Source organism: Microtus oregoni, unplaced genomic scaffold (genome assembly GCF_018167655.1).
Source record: "Microtus oregoni isolate MIOR12 unplaced genomic scaffold, Mior012 000031F_ref0000149, whole genome shotgun sequence".
In the NCBI taxonomy this organism is placed as follows: domain Eukaryota; kingdom Metazoa; phylum Chordata; class Mammalia; order Rodentia; family Cricetidae; genus Microtus; species Microtus oregoni.
Genome location: NW_024543090.1, coordinates 16972050 through 16984446, shown reverse-complemented (window position 1 = coordinate 16984446; position 12397 = coordinate 16972050). Strand labels below are relative to the sequence as shown.

The window sequence follows — 12397 nt, the reverse complement described above, 5'->3', positions numbered from 1 at the left end:
AGAACTCAAGAAACTAATCAAGTAAATCAAGTAAAAGGCTAATCAACCCAATTATAAAATGGAGCACTGAGCTGAACAGAGAATTCTCAACAGAAGTTCAAATGGCCAAAAGACACTTAAGATCATGCTCAACTTCCTTAGCGATCAGGGAAATGCAAATCAAGACAACTTTAAGATACCATCTTACACCTGTCAGAATGACTAAAATAAAAAACACCAATGATAGCCTTTGCTGGAGAGGTTGTGGAGGAAGGGGTACACTCATCCATTGCTGGTGGGAATGCAAGCTTGTGCAACCACTTTGGAAAGCAGTGTGGCGGTTTCTCGGGAAATTCGGGATCAACCTACCCCTGGACCCAGCAATACCACTCTTGGGAATATACCCAAGAGATGCCCTATCATACAACAAAAGTACATGCTCAACTATGTTCATAGCAGCATTGTTTGTAATAGCCAGAACCTGGAAACAACCTAGATGCTTTGTGGGAGCCTAGGCAGTTTGGATGCTCACCTTACTAGACCTGGATGGAGGTGGGTGGTCCTTGGACTTCCCACAGGGCAGAGAACCCTGATTGCTCTTTGGGCTGATGAGGGAGCAGAACCTGACTGGGGGAGGGGGAGGGAAATGGGAGGCGGTGGCGGGGAGGAGGCAGAAATTTTTAATAAATAAATAAATAAATAAATAAATAAGAAAATTAAAAGACAGAAAAGTCCAACTCTTCCCAACACATTACCTATCCAGCAGAACCCTTTGTTGTTTTTCTTCACAGCAAGTAAGATGTTTCTTACTGTGTAACTTATTTTCTGTATAACTGAGATAAGATTATATTACTTGTATTTATAAAAAAAAAACAAAAAAAGTTTTTCAAATACAACATACTGAAATATGCAAGACATATTTCATTAAATATCAGAAATAATCAACTGGTCCATATAAATGTTTCTATTTTCTGCTAGTCTACTGCCTCTTGTGCACATACGTTTGAAACGACACCACTCGGAGATGTCATCTACTGTAGACAAAAGACGACATTCTAATAGGAATCACTCTTCAGCCACTTTCTGTTGGCTCTGCACCAAGTCAAGTGCTTCCCTGCTCTGGTTTAATTAGTGCTCACCATAACCTTAAGGAACTTACCAGGAAGCAGCAACAAGGGAAGATTCCAGAAAGACACCATTGGAGTTTGAAGCTCGTTTCTTCCGTCTACTATTTCTAAAATTTGGCTCCTTTTACAATGGGGGGGATTTGAACCACACTAACATGAGACAGAACCAAGCGGTTCCCTAAGGACAAATGGTTCCAGAAAGCAAGAACACACAACAGAGAACTCCTGTGAGAAGACCTAAGACCAGAAAATGCATCCTGTGTGGGGAACAGGAGATGTTCCAAAGACAAAAGTTTATTGGATACTTCCAATAAACATAAAATAAATAACATTTCGTTGTGTCTGTAACTAGCTACACTGGAGCCCTAAGTCCACCAGTAAGTTCAACTAGCAGAACCATCCTTCACTCTGGTATTCTAGTTAGGAATGGATAGTGTTCTCAAGAAGATCACAGAGTATAAGCAGACGGGACCTAGCCACAGTTTTTAACTACTAATTTTGAGATTTTACTTGGAGCAGGAATTGAAGTCATTTTTATGATGAATGGTTGCCCGTGTTACTATCTGTCTTAATTAGGGTTTCTGTTGCGGTGACCAAAAAGCAAGTTGGGGAAGAAAGGATTTGTTTGGCTTATACTTGAGCATCACTGAAGCAAGTCAGGACAGGAACTTAAACAGGTCCCAGAGGCAGGAGCTGATGCAGATGTCATAGAGGGGTGCTGCTTACTGGCTTGCTTCCCATGGCTTTTTCAGTCCATCTTCTTATAGGACCAAGGACCAACACCACAGGGATAGCACCACCCACCATGGGCTGGGCCCTCCCCCAGTGATTACTAATAAGAAAATGCCTTACAGCCGAATCTCATCAAGGCATCTCCTCAACTGAGGCTTCTTTTTATGATGACTAGTTCATGTCAAGTTGTCACGCAAAACCAGCCAGTACGTTAAGAATAGGAAGATGTTGCATCCAACACAGAAAAAAATATACCTACAGATCTGGAAGGCATAATTAGAAAAACCAGAGCCCAGAATCTGAGGGCAAAAATTCAGCAACAGGGTATAGATATTGGTATAGAATCATGATCCCCAAACTCTGGTCTACAGAGTGAGTTCTAGGACAGCCAGGGCTATACAGAGAAACCCTGTCTCAAACAAACAAATCAATCAAACAACAACAACAACAAAAAAGGATCCAGCTAAGGAATATGAAGATCACTAGGCAAATAAAACATCTGAAGAAAAACAACAAATCATCCAGAAAAAATGTCCCAAGAAAAGGGAGTAAAAAAGGCTTCATCTAGTTTCCTGTCATGATCTCAGCTTTGAGTCTCTATCACGTAACAAGGAATGAAGTTTTTGTTCTCTGGATGTACATAACAAATATTGATCCTTTAACCTCTCTGAGATCTGCTGCATATGACATTTAAAATGTTTAAGTTTCCTGCAGTGAACCATGACCACACCTAACAGTGACCTTTGAAGTTTCCAAAAGGATGGTGGGGCCCCACAACAGCTCTACAAGGACAAAGATAACACTACTAAGCTGAAAGACACCATCTAAAGATCGGCCTTGGACTACAAGCTGCTCAGTCCAATTTGTAGGTGGCTAGGTTAGATGATCCAGCCTCACAGAATGCTATAGCCAGGACTTGAGACAAGCCCTACACGTTCCCATTACGCAGAGACTAGACAACAAATGATATAGTTACCTCTCCCAAGACTTGAAAATTAACGAAAAATTTTTCTTTTTGGGATCGCCTAAAGATGCCGTCACCCTGCTGACAGCAGGAAATGAAATTAAGAACATGGCACCCACATTCCCAAGAGGTAGTGTGGGTGTTTTTTGGTTGTTCATTGGGTATGGATATTTGTCATTGTTTTGAGTGATTTTTTACAAGTTGTTATTAGTAATGGTCAAGGAAAAAGTTGAACAAAGGACTTAGATTCAGGGTTCTTGTTTTGAAAAGAAAATGGGGGGATATAAATATAATAAGATATAAGGGTAGATTATTGAATCTACTTTGAAAAGAAAAAGAGGGATATAGAAATAGGATTAAAAAAGAGAATATTGAATTTACTTTTAAACCAAAGAAGCAATTACTAACTTTAATTATTTTACACTGATATGGATTTTTGTATGATACAAATTTAAGGTTACTTTGTTGAAACATACCACACATACATTTCTAATCTTGTTCAAGGTACTGTACTTATGCAACTTATTTAACAACATAATGCAGATTTTATCCCTTGAAAGTTATTATAACCAACTATTTAGGATAATAAGAAAATACAGGTTAGTAGTTAGTCAGCTATTACAATTGAACTTGTTAGGTATGTTAGGTATGTTTTCAAGGTCAAACAGGTATATTTTGGGTAGGCAGGTGATCTTAAAACACTTCAGAGATCTGTGTAATATGGCATTTAAGATGTTTTAATAACAAAGATTCTTTTTTATGACAATGAGACATGTCTGTTCTGGTAGCACCAATTTACTTCAAAGAAGATAATGGGTATCGAAGAAAAGCCACATGGAGTTTACTTTCTTTCTGGCAAAAGTAAGCCACTGGGCAAGAAAGTGCTCTTGTGCCTCAACTGCTGAAAGTATGCTGTCAAGCAGGAGAAGCAGGACACAAAAGAGAGTGACAGCCAAACCTTGCAAAGACAAGGGGGAACAGCTCTTCAAAAATCCTGCTTCATAGAAAAGTCTGTCATATATGCTAGGCCTGTAGGCTGAAGACGGATGCCCCAACATTACAGAGGAACCTTGGGTGACTGTTCAGGCATCCAGCTGTTTTTGTCATTTCTCACATTTTCCAGAAGTCACTTGCTTGCACTTCCTGCTTACTCAGGTAATATTATTTCCTTCTCAGGTCTCTGATGGAGTTGAATACTTTATAGCTATAATTTTCCTTGTTACCAGGTTCAGAAAAGAAATCCACTAAAGAGGTGTAAAGTATATAAGGTTGAGAGACATTAAAAGATAGTTTTGGTAATGCAAGCTAGGATAGAAAGTGAATTAAGTATAACACTTTGGACTCATCAAGATATGATAGATAATGAAGTATTTTCTCTGAATTTGTCAAATATAAATGGACTAGACATTGTTGATATACTTATTGCCTGTATATATTGTACATAGTTATTATACTTATTATATATAGTTTTTTCTTATATTAGTTATAACCTTCTTTTTTATTTTAGACAAAAAAGGGGAAATGTGGTGACATGTTGTTTGTGCTTTAACAAATAAAGCTTGCCTGAAGATGAGAGTGCAGAGTTAGCCACACTAGTTAGTCACAGAGGCGAGGCAATGGTGGCACACATCTTTAATCCCAGCACTTGGGAGACAGAGGCAGATGGATCTCTGTAAATTCTAGGCCATTCTGAGCTACACAAGATTAAATCAGTCTAAAGGAGAAACAGAGCCAAGCAGTGGTAGCTCACACCTTTAATCCCAGCACTAGGGAGGTGGAGAGGGGAAGTGATATGGCTGAATAGAGAGAGGAATATAGGACGGGAAGAGACAGGAGCTCAGGATTCAGTCTGAGTTTTGTAGAGACAGCATTCAGTTTGAGGACTTGTAGAGACAGGGTACCCCATTCAGCCTGGGGATTTCGTAGGGGCAAGAACTAGTGGCTGGCTGTTCTGCTTCTCTGATCTTCCAGCTTTCACTTCCTAATATCTGGCTCTGGGTTTTTAGTATTAAGACCAATTAGAAATTGCATTACATATAACTTATTTGGATAGCGATTGAATAATCAATGCATGGTGAAGAAATTCAACCATGTGCAAGAGGGCTTAGTTTCTTAGCAAAAAAATTCCAACCAATGTATATCTTCTTTAAGAATCCTTTATGATTCACTATTAACGTAAATCTCTATGAGTTAGCACTGGTCAGACATTATTACACAGTAAGACCACATCTCAAAATAAATAGATAGAGGATGGATGGATAGATAGATAGATAGACAGACAGACAGATGATAAATATAACCTGCTCAAGAAATCTTTCAATTTCTAAAATTCTCTAATTCTATTATTTATACCTATTAGTTGTGTTTTAATCTGTTTTCTTGATACTATAGTGTATTCAAATTAATTTTAATTGTTGGGGTTTTTTTAATCCAAATTCTGTCACAAATAGAGTAAACACAAAGTGGATTACTTCAGATGAAATGTTCTAAGACAAAGCGGTGGAAAATTCTGAGAATACCAATGAAAAGCATGGCCTTTTCGTAGGGTTGTTTCCCATAAAATTACGATGGATGATACTGGTCGGATGACTACTCTGGGAAAAACTGAATACTATTAGGTATATGTAACTGATCATTTTCGTGAAATACCCACTGATGGACACTCACTTCCCTGGGAAAACAGGAAATGTGTGAGGAGAAACAAGAAACCGGCAGGCCTCCAGGCATATTTCCAAAAGGCAATTAATAAAAGGGGTACCAGCAGCCTTACCCTAGAAACGCTCAGCAGCCACAACCACACCAAAGCAAAAGAGGTTGCATCCAACAATAAGACATGTGAAGTCACATGCTGCTGACAGGATGCGCTAAGAAGGGCATATCATTTCTGGGGTGCTGCTGCCCAGACTTCCTACCACAAATCTGTCAGGAGAAAGCAAACAGCACATAGACACAGGGGTACTCTTTGAAAACAACCGATGGTTACTCTCTCCAGAGATGTCCTAATCATGAAAGACAAAGAGGAAACATCACATATAGGAGAGCTTCTATGACGTGATAAACTAAATGGCAATGTGTGATGCAAAAACAGGAAAGGAAAAGAAGATTCCTGGAAAAACAAAAACAAAAACAAACAAAAAAACTGTGGAGTTCAGAAAAGATCTAGCAACTGACTATATCATGCTAAAACTAATTTTGAAATCCTGTCCACTGGTCCAATGGCTGTGAAATATGTTAACATTTTTATGGGAGAGGGAATAAAGAACTCTCTGGAATACTATTACAAATTTTCCCTGAGTTTAATACTACTTACAGATACATATAATATATACAAATAGAATGTTTGGACAGGAAAGTATACAACACAATCTTAGGAGCAACAGTTGATTGGACTGAGACTGGCTTCCTGAATCAGAAACCCACGAAATAAAATAAAAAGCATAAACATTAACTACAATCCTGACAACAGCTTTAAGTTCTAGACTTACACAGCACACCTAATCTGCTAAGAACGGAAACACCAACTATTATTCAACAGCAGAGAAGAAAATAGACTTCAAAACATAAAGCATTAATGATCATGAAGTCCCACCTCATCACAATAAATAGAGGATTCTGCTTTTTCTTAAACATTGTTGGGAACTATACCCAGAGCCTTGGGCATGCTGGAAAGTACTCTGCTATCTAAGGAGGTGATTCTGAGAAAGGACAGGTAAAAAGGACTTCCTCCACTCAATGAGGTGGCTTGAAATGATATAATTTTGCAATTTCAGTGAAAAGAGCAAAGACATACCAAAATGAGTCTTCCCTCAGGAGGTATGGAGTAAGAATAAAATTAATGCTGGGGAAAACTCATTTTACATTTATGCCTCTCAGCGTACAACAAAATGAACCGCAACTGAGAATATCAAGAATTTAAAGCCAGGTGTGGTGGTGCAGGCCTTTAATCCCAGCACTCCAGAGGCAAAAGTAGGTGGATCTTTGAGTTCAAGTCTTGGTCTACAAAGTGAATTTCAGGACAGCCAGGGCTAGACCTTGACACAGAAAACAAAAACTAGCCAGGTGTGAAGGGACAGCTTTTTTTTTTTTTTTTTTTTTTTTTTTTGATTTTCGAGACAGGGTTTCTCTGTAGTTTTTGGTGCCTGTCCTGGAACTAGCTCTTGTAGACCAGGCTGGCCTCGATCTCACAGAGATCCGCCTGCCTCTGCCTCCCGAGTGCTGGGATTAAAGGCGTGTGCCACCATCGCCTGTAATCCCATTACTTGGGAGGCAGATCTATGAGTTCTAGACTAGCCTGGTCTACATAGTGAATTCCAGGACAGCCAGGACTATGTAATATAGAAAGACCCTATCTCAAAAATCGAAAATACAAAAACAAAAGAAAAAGAGAAAAGAAGACTAAATTGAAGTTTAAGGAAGTTAAAATCAGAATACGTAAAAGCAAACTAGAAAACATCTACAACAAAAAAGATAAGAAAAACAAAATCAACATCTTTAACATCAGCACACCCAACAAATAATAATAACAAATTTCATAAAAGCAAACACTCCAGTAGAAAGATAGGTATAGAACACCAAGTGGCTCCATTAATGCAAAAAGAGAATTAAATAGACAAAAACTATTGAAATAACCTACAATGTATTATAATTTGAGAACACTAGGTGTGGGTAAAGCCCAATGATAGATTATCATTTTGCTTGGATAAGAACCTGGATTTGATCCCCAGAAATGAGAAAAAAAGAAAAAAGAAGCTAATATAATCTCAAATTACTCAGTCATTCTTAATTCAAGACAGAACAGTTGGAATAATGACTCTGCTCAGGGTTGGCAAAAGTTTCAGAGACAGAGATTCCCATGATCTGCAGATGGAAAAATTAGCAATCTTCTTGGTAGTCCTTTGTCAACTCCCACATATTGTATATTACCAAATGTAAATGTGCTTTGATTTCAAAGAGCTAGTGGCTTCCTGGAGTCCCTAAGTCCCTCTCAGGGGCCTACAAGGTCAGAACTAATTTTTACAAAAATATTACTTCCCCCCTTCTAGTCTATTGGCATTTGTGCCGATTGTACACTAGAGAGGATAAACTTCCAATTCCTTTTTTTCCAATGTGTTTTTAATAGAAATAGAATGATACCACTTTCCCTTCTGTGAGCCCTTCCACCTACCCTGCCTTGGACTGCTCCCACGCCCACTACCCATCAAGTTGATAGCTTTTAAACCTCCACAAATAAGAAATTGAAGCAGGGGTACTGCAGTCATATTCAAACTCACATACACGACACAGCATAAAAAAAAAAAATTTAAAACTGGCCAGGCAGTGGTGGAGCACACCTTTCATCCAAGCACTAGGGAGGCAAAGGCAGGCAGATCTCTGTGAGTTCAAGGCCAGCCTGGTTAACAAGCAAGTTCCTGGACAGCCAAGGCTAGCCAAAGGAACCCTGTCTCAAAAACAAACAAACTTGAATTCCAGCACTTGTGTGAGTTCAAGGACAGCCTAGGCTACACAGAGTGAGTACCAGGACAGGCACCAAAGCTACACAGAGAAACCCTGTCTTAAAAAACCAAACCAAAACAAAACAACAAACAAACAAACAAATAAATAAATAGGGTATTTCACTTCAGAACAGCCACTAATTGATATTAATTCTCATCCTTTTAAAATTCTGTATGCAGGATTTAGAAATATAAAGACCATTTTAAAGATACGGTGGTGTCTCCAAGGAGGAATGCAACTGACAAAAGAGCTGAGCTAGCCACTTTTTCCAAGGAATACAATTCTTACTTGAATAAACAATGAACAAAATATGATTATTCAGATTTGGGTATCTGGCAGACGTTTTCTCAAACATAAATGACGTGAGCCTGTCATTTCAAGAAAAACAACTAATAGCATGTGTTGCCAATGATAAAATTTGAGCTTTCAAGGGAAAATTCAAATATTAGAAAGCTCATATCCATCACCATAGCTTGACAGCTTCAAACCTTACAGACGTCTAATGAGATCACTGACGAGATTAGCAAATGCGATTTTTTTTTTATACAGTAGAATGAAAGGTGACAACATTTGGAAGGTTTGTGTGGTTCAAAACCAATATTCCATGGGGAAAAGTCCAACTGAAGTCCAAAACAGGCCACTTGTTACAATGCAAGTTCCAACGCAAAAAGGTGATGCCTTTGCAGGGGTTTTCACATCCCACATTACAGTCAGCCTTCAAGAAACCAGCATTAGATTTTGTGTAATACAAACATCTTTTAAATCCTTAGTTATCTACAAAGTCTATTCCATTACTCTTCTCTTTTATGACTACATATGCGGACAGAGTTTCTAAGCATTTTTTTTTGTTGTTGTTTCTTTTTCTACGGTGCTGTATAGCTGTGTATGAGCGGCCATGTGTGTGGGTGCACTCGCCCATGTATGCACGCGTGGTGCTCCCATATCTTCCCCATAGTTTTTGAGACAGGGTCTCTCCATGACCTCTTCAGTGTTAGGCCTTCCATTGCATTCCTCTACCATACAACATGGTCAGGTCTGTCACAGCAGTATTCAGTGAGCTTGATGCCAATTTCCATGTGAGTTGGCTTCCTGTTGCCATGACCAAAAAAGCAACTTGGAGAGAAGGGGGTTTATTTCCACTTACTATTGCCATCATGAGAGGAAGTCAGGGCAGGAACCTGAAGACAGGAACGAAGGCAGAGACCTTGAAGAACAATGCTCACTAGCTTGCTCTCCAGGGCTTGCTCAGTTGGCTCTCTTACACAAGGCAGGAGCACCTGCCCAGGGGTGGCACCACCCACAGTGGGCTGAACCCTCTCACATCAATCACTCAAAAGGAAAAAATGCCCCAGCACAATGCCTACAGGCAATCTGATGGAGGCATTTTCTCTGCTGAGCTGCTACGCTTTTCCATGGAAGCTGGGGATCCAAACCCAGCTCCTCAGACTTGCATAGCAAGCACTTTCCTCAGTGAGCCATCTCCCCAGTCCTCTTACTACCCTTTAATCAGCAACATAGGACAACCAGTTCAATGTAAAAGTAGACACGCTTCCTTGTATTTAAGGTAGACATTAAAGATATTTGCAAAGTATATAACCATGTCATTTGTATATTATGCTATTGTACATTAAATACATTAACAAGCAATATACTTACCATTTTTCAAAAAATTTAGTATTTTTTTATTTTCTCAGCTTTAATTTATATTTCAGTAAATATTTAAAGATATAACCATACAATACATTTAAAACAAATAGTAGACTTGGTCAGATGATTTAGTGGATAAAACCTGACAAGTTTGATTGGTAGAAGGAAAGAAACAACTCGAAGTTTTCCTCACCTCGACACACACACACCTTGACACAAGTGGGCCCAAGAATATACAATGTTCTTTTAAAAGCAAGAGTATGTATACATAATGAAAGCAAAGTATCAATAAGCTCCAAAACTGCTGAGCAATGCATGTAAGTGTGTGTATATGTGTGTGTGTGTATATATACATATGTATTATATGCTATATAATATACACTTGACATATATGTACACCTTAAACTTTATCCCTTGGGTGATCAGACACCACTTATTTGACTGCTCATGGGCAGACCTGAAAAAGTTAATGACAAAACTAAATTCCAACTTGTCAGCTGAGTTCTTGGACAGCAGCCATGATAAAAGCTACCCAGCTATAAAGGGATAACTATTACCCTTAAGTATAGACAAGTCGGGCGGTGGTGGCCCACGCCTTTAATCCTAGCACTTGGAAGAGGCCCTAGGAAGAGGCAGGCGGATCTCTGTGAGTTCAAGGCCAGCCTGGTCTACAAGAGCTAGTTCAGGACAGGCTCCAAAGCTACAAAGAAACCCTGTCTCGAAAAAACATGTTTTAAAAAAAAAAGAAAGAAAGAATAGACAATATTGGAAAGAGAGCTTTTCTATTTAGAGACTAGGAAAATTAGTCTACCAAATATCAGATCATAAAGGATATCCTTCTAATTTGAATTGATACCTATTAGCCAATAACTCATCTTTCTCAATGAAATCTCTCTCTGGTGATCCCTGGTCAGAGACTATGCATTATGGATAGGAAAGCTCTCCATTAGGGGTGACTATGCTCAATACCATAATACAGTTTTAAATTATAAAAAATATAAACAAAATGTTCTGTGTTATTTAACATTAACTATGATAACCTGTCTTGAACAGGTCCTTCAAGAAATGTTCGCATCTGTTTTCACATCTTTGAGATGAGGAATCTATGTTACATAATCTCTAAGAGACCTTTCCTGGCATCTTGGGTAAACCTAAAATGTCACAGCAAAGTGAAGAGAGATGTATGAAACCCATGGGGAATATGTTTGCGCATGAAAAACCTTCAGACCTGGAGGTCGAAAGGGCCAGACTCAAGAGTGTAATCCACGGGATACTAAAATCCTCGACTACACAGAGAATCTTTCCATTGCACAGTCCACATCACAAAGCCCCTTTAGGCCTGGTTCTCTTGTTTGTCACCAGCGGCAACATGAAAGGGTCCACTGTTTAATCCACCATCTCTAGGTGTCTATGCCAAGTAGGCAGCAAGCCAGTCTGCTGAGCCTCCAGTTCACATTTTTACTTTGGAATGACTCCATTTACCCATCATCCACTGCTAGTTTCTCTGGATTAACAGCTGGACAGTTATGAAGCACCTACTATGTGTACTCCCCCCACCCCATACGGATCAAGTTTTCAATAAACATCTGTTGACTTGAATTCAATTGCAACACTGGGAGAGGTTCCAGGGGTCTTCCAGAGTGTTCTGTATGGTAGGCAGATGAAAGGGAGAGAGCTTTCTAATGACCTCTGACCTGTCACTATGTTCCTCCCATTTGCGTGTGACACGTGGCCCATAAGCACTGCCAGGGTGGCCGAACTGAACGGAAGGCAAAAGGACTGTGAGAGGGAGGCTGGGGACTTACCTGGGGAACCTCTGCTTCAGCTTCCTCAGGCTCTGCCTGGTGGGCGGTACAGACACTAGGCACTGGGCTATCTCCTCGTACTGGGCTTTGGTTAGTATCATATTGGGCCCAATGAAAAAAATCACCCCTGGGCTCGAGCAGCCTTGGTGCCCGGAAGCGAGGGAAAGGCAAAGCGTAGCACGACCCTGAGTCCTACTCCTAGCTACCTTCTTTGCCTCCAAAGCACACCCCCTAGCTGCACCGCAGGGCGGAGACACGCTGCGTCCCAAGCTGCACCTCCGCGGTTGAGGCGGGCTGTGGAACTGTTTGCGCAGTGGAGGGTACTGAGCAGCCGCAGTAAGCCGGGCCGAAGGCGACTAGCCGCCATCTTTGGTAAGGGCAGAGCAATCCGGAAGCGGCCGCTGCGGGCGGAGGACTCTTAGAGTCTTTTAGGGGCAGGTGTCCCCGGCGTCACCTCTCTGGGATCGAACACCGATGCATCCGATGCATGCTGAGGCCACACTGATAGTTGCCAGAAACCGGGGGGGGGGGGGGGGGGGGGGGGGGGGGGGGATCCTGTCGCACAGTTTCGGGGGCGGGTCTCCGAGGTGGTCCTCCAGCCTTGAGCCGGGCCCCGGAAATCCTCTCCTGGAGCGCGGAATTTGAATTAG

At 40.4% G+C, this 12397-nt stretch overlaps 1 protein-coding gene across 4 annotated transcripts in view; it reads right to left on the bottom strand.

The window, feature by feature from the left end:
* The window catches only part of Cdin1 (CDAN1 interacting nuclease 1), a 213810-nt gene extending 201775 nt beyond the window's left edge, over positions 1–12035 (bottom strand). For all 4 annotated transcript variants that reach the window (XR_005976686.1, XM_041679308.1, XM_041679307.1 and 1 more), the window contains exon 1: positions 11748–12035. Coding sequence is in view for 3 of the 4 variants with exons in the window: in XM_041679308.1 (XP_041535242.1) it covers positions 11748–11848 (101 nt within the window). In the remaining variant the exon portion in view is untranslated. The remainder of the gene's footprint in view (positions 1–11747) is intronic.
* Between the last annotated feature and the right edge of the window lie 362 nt (positions 12036–12397).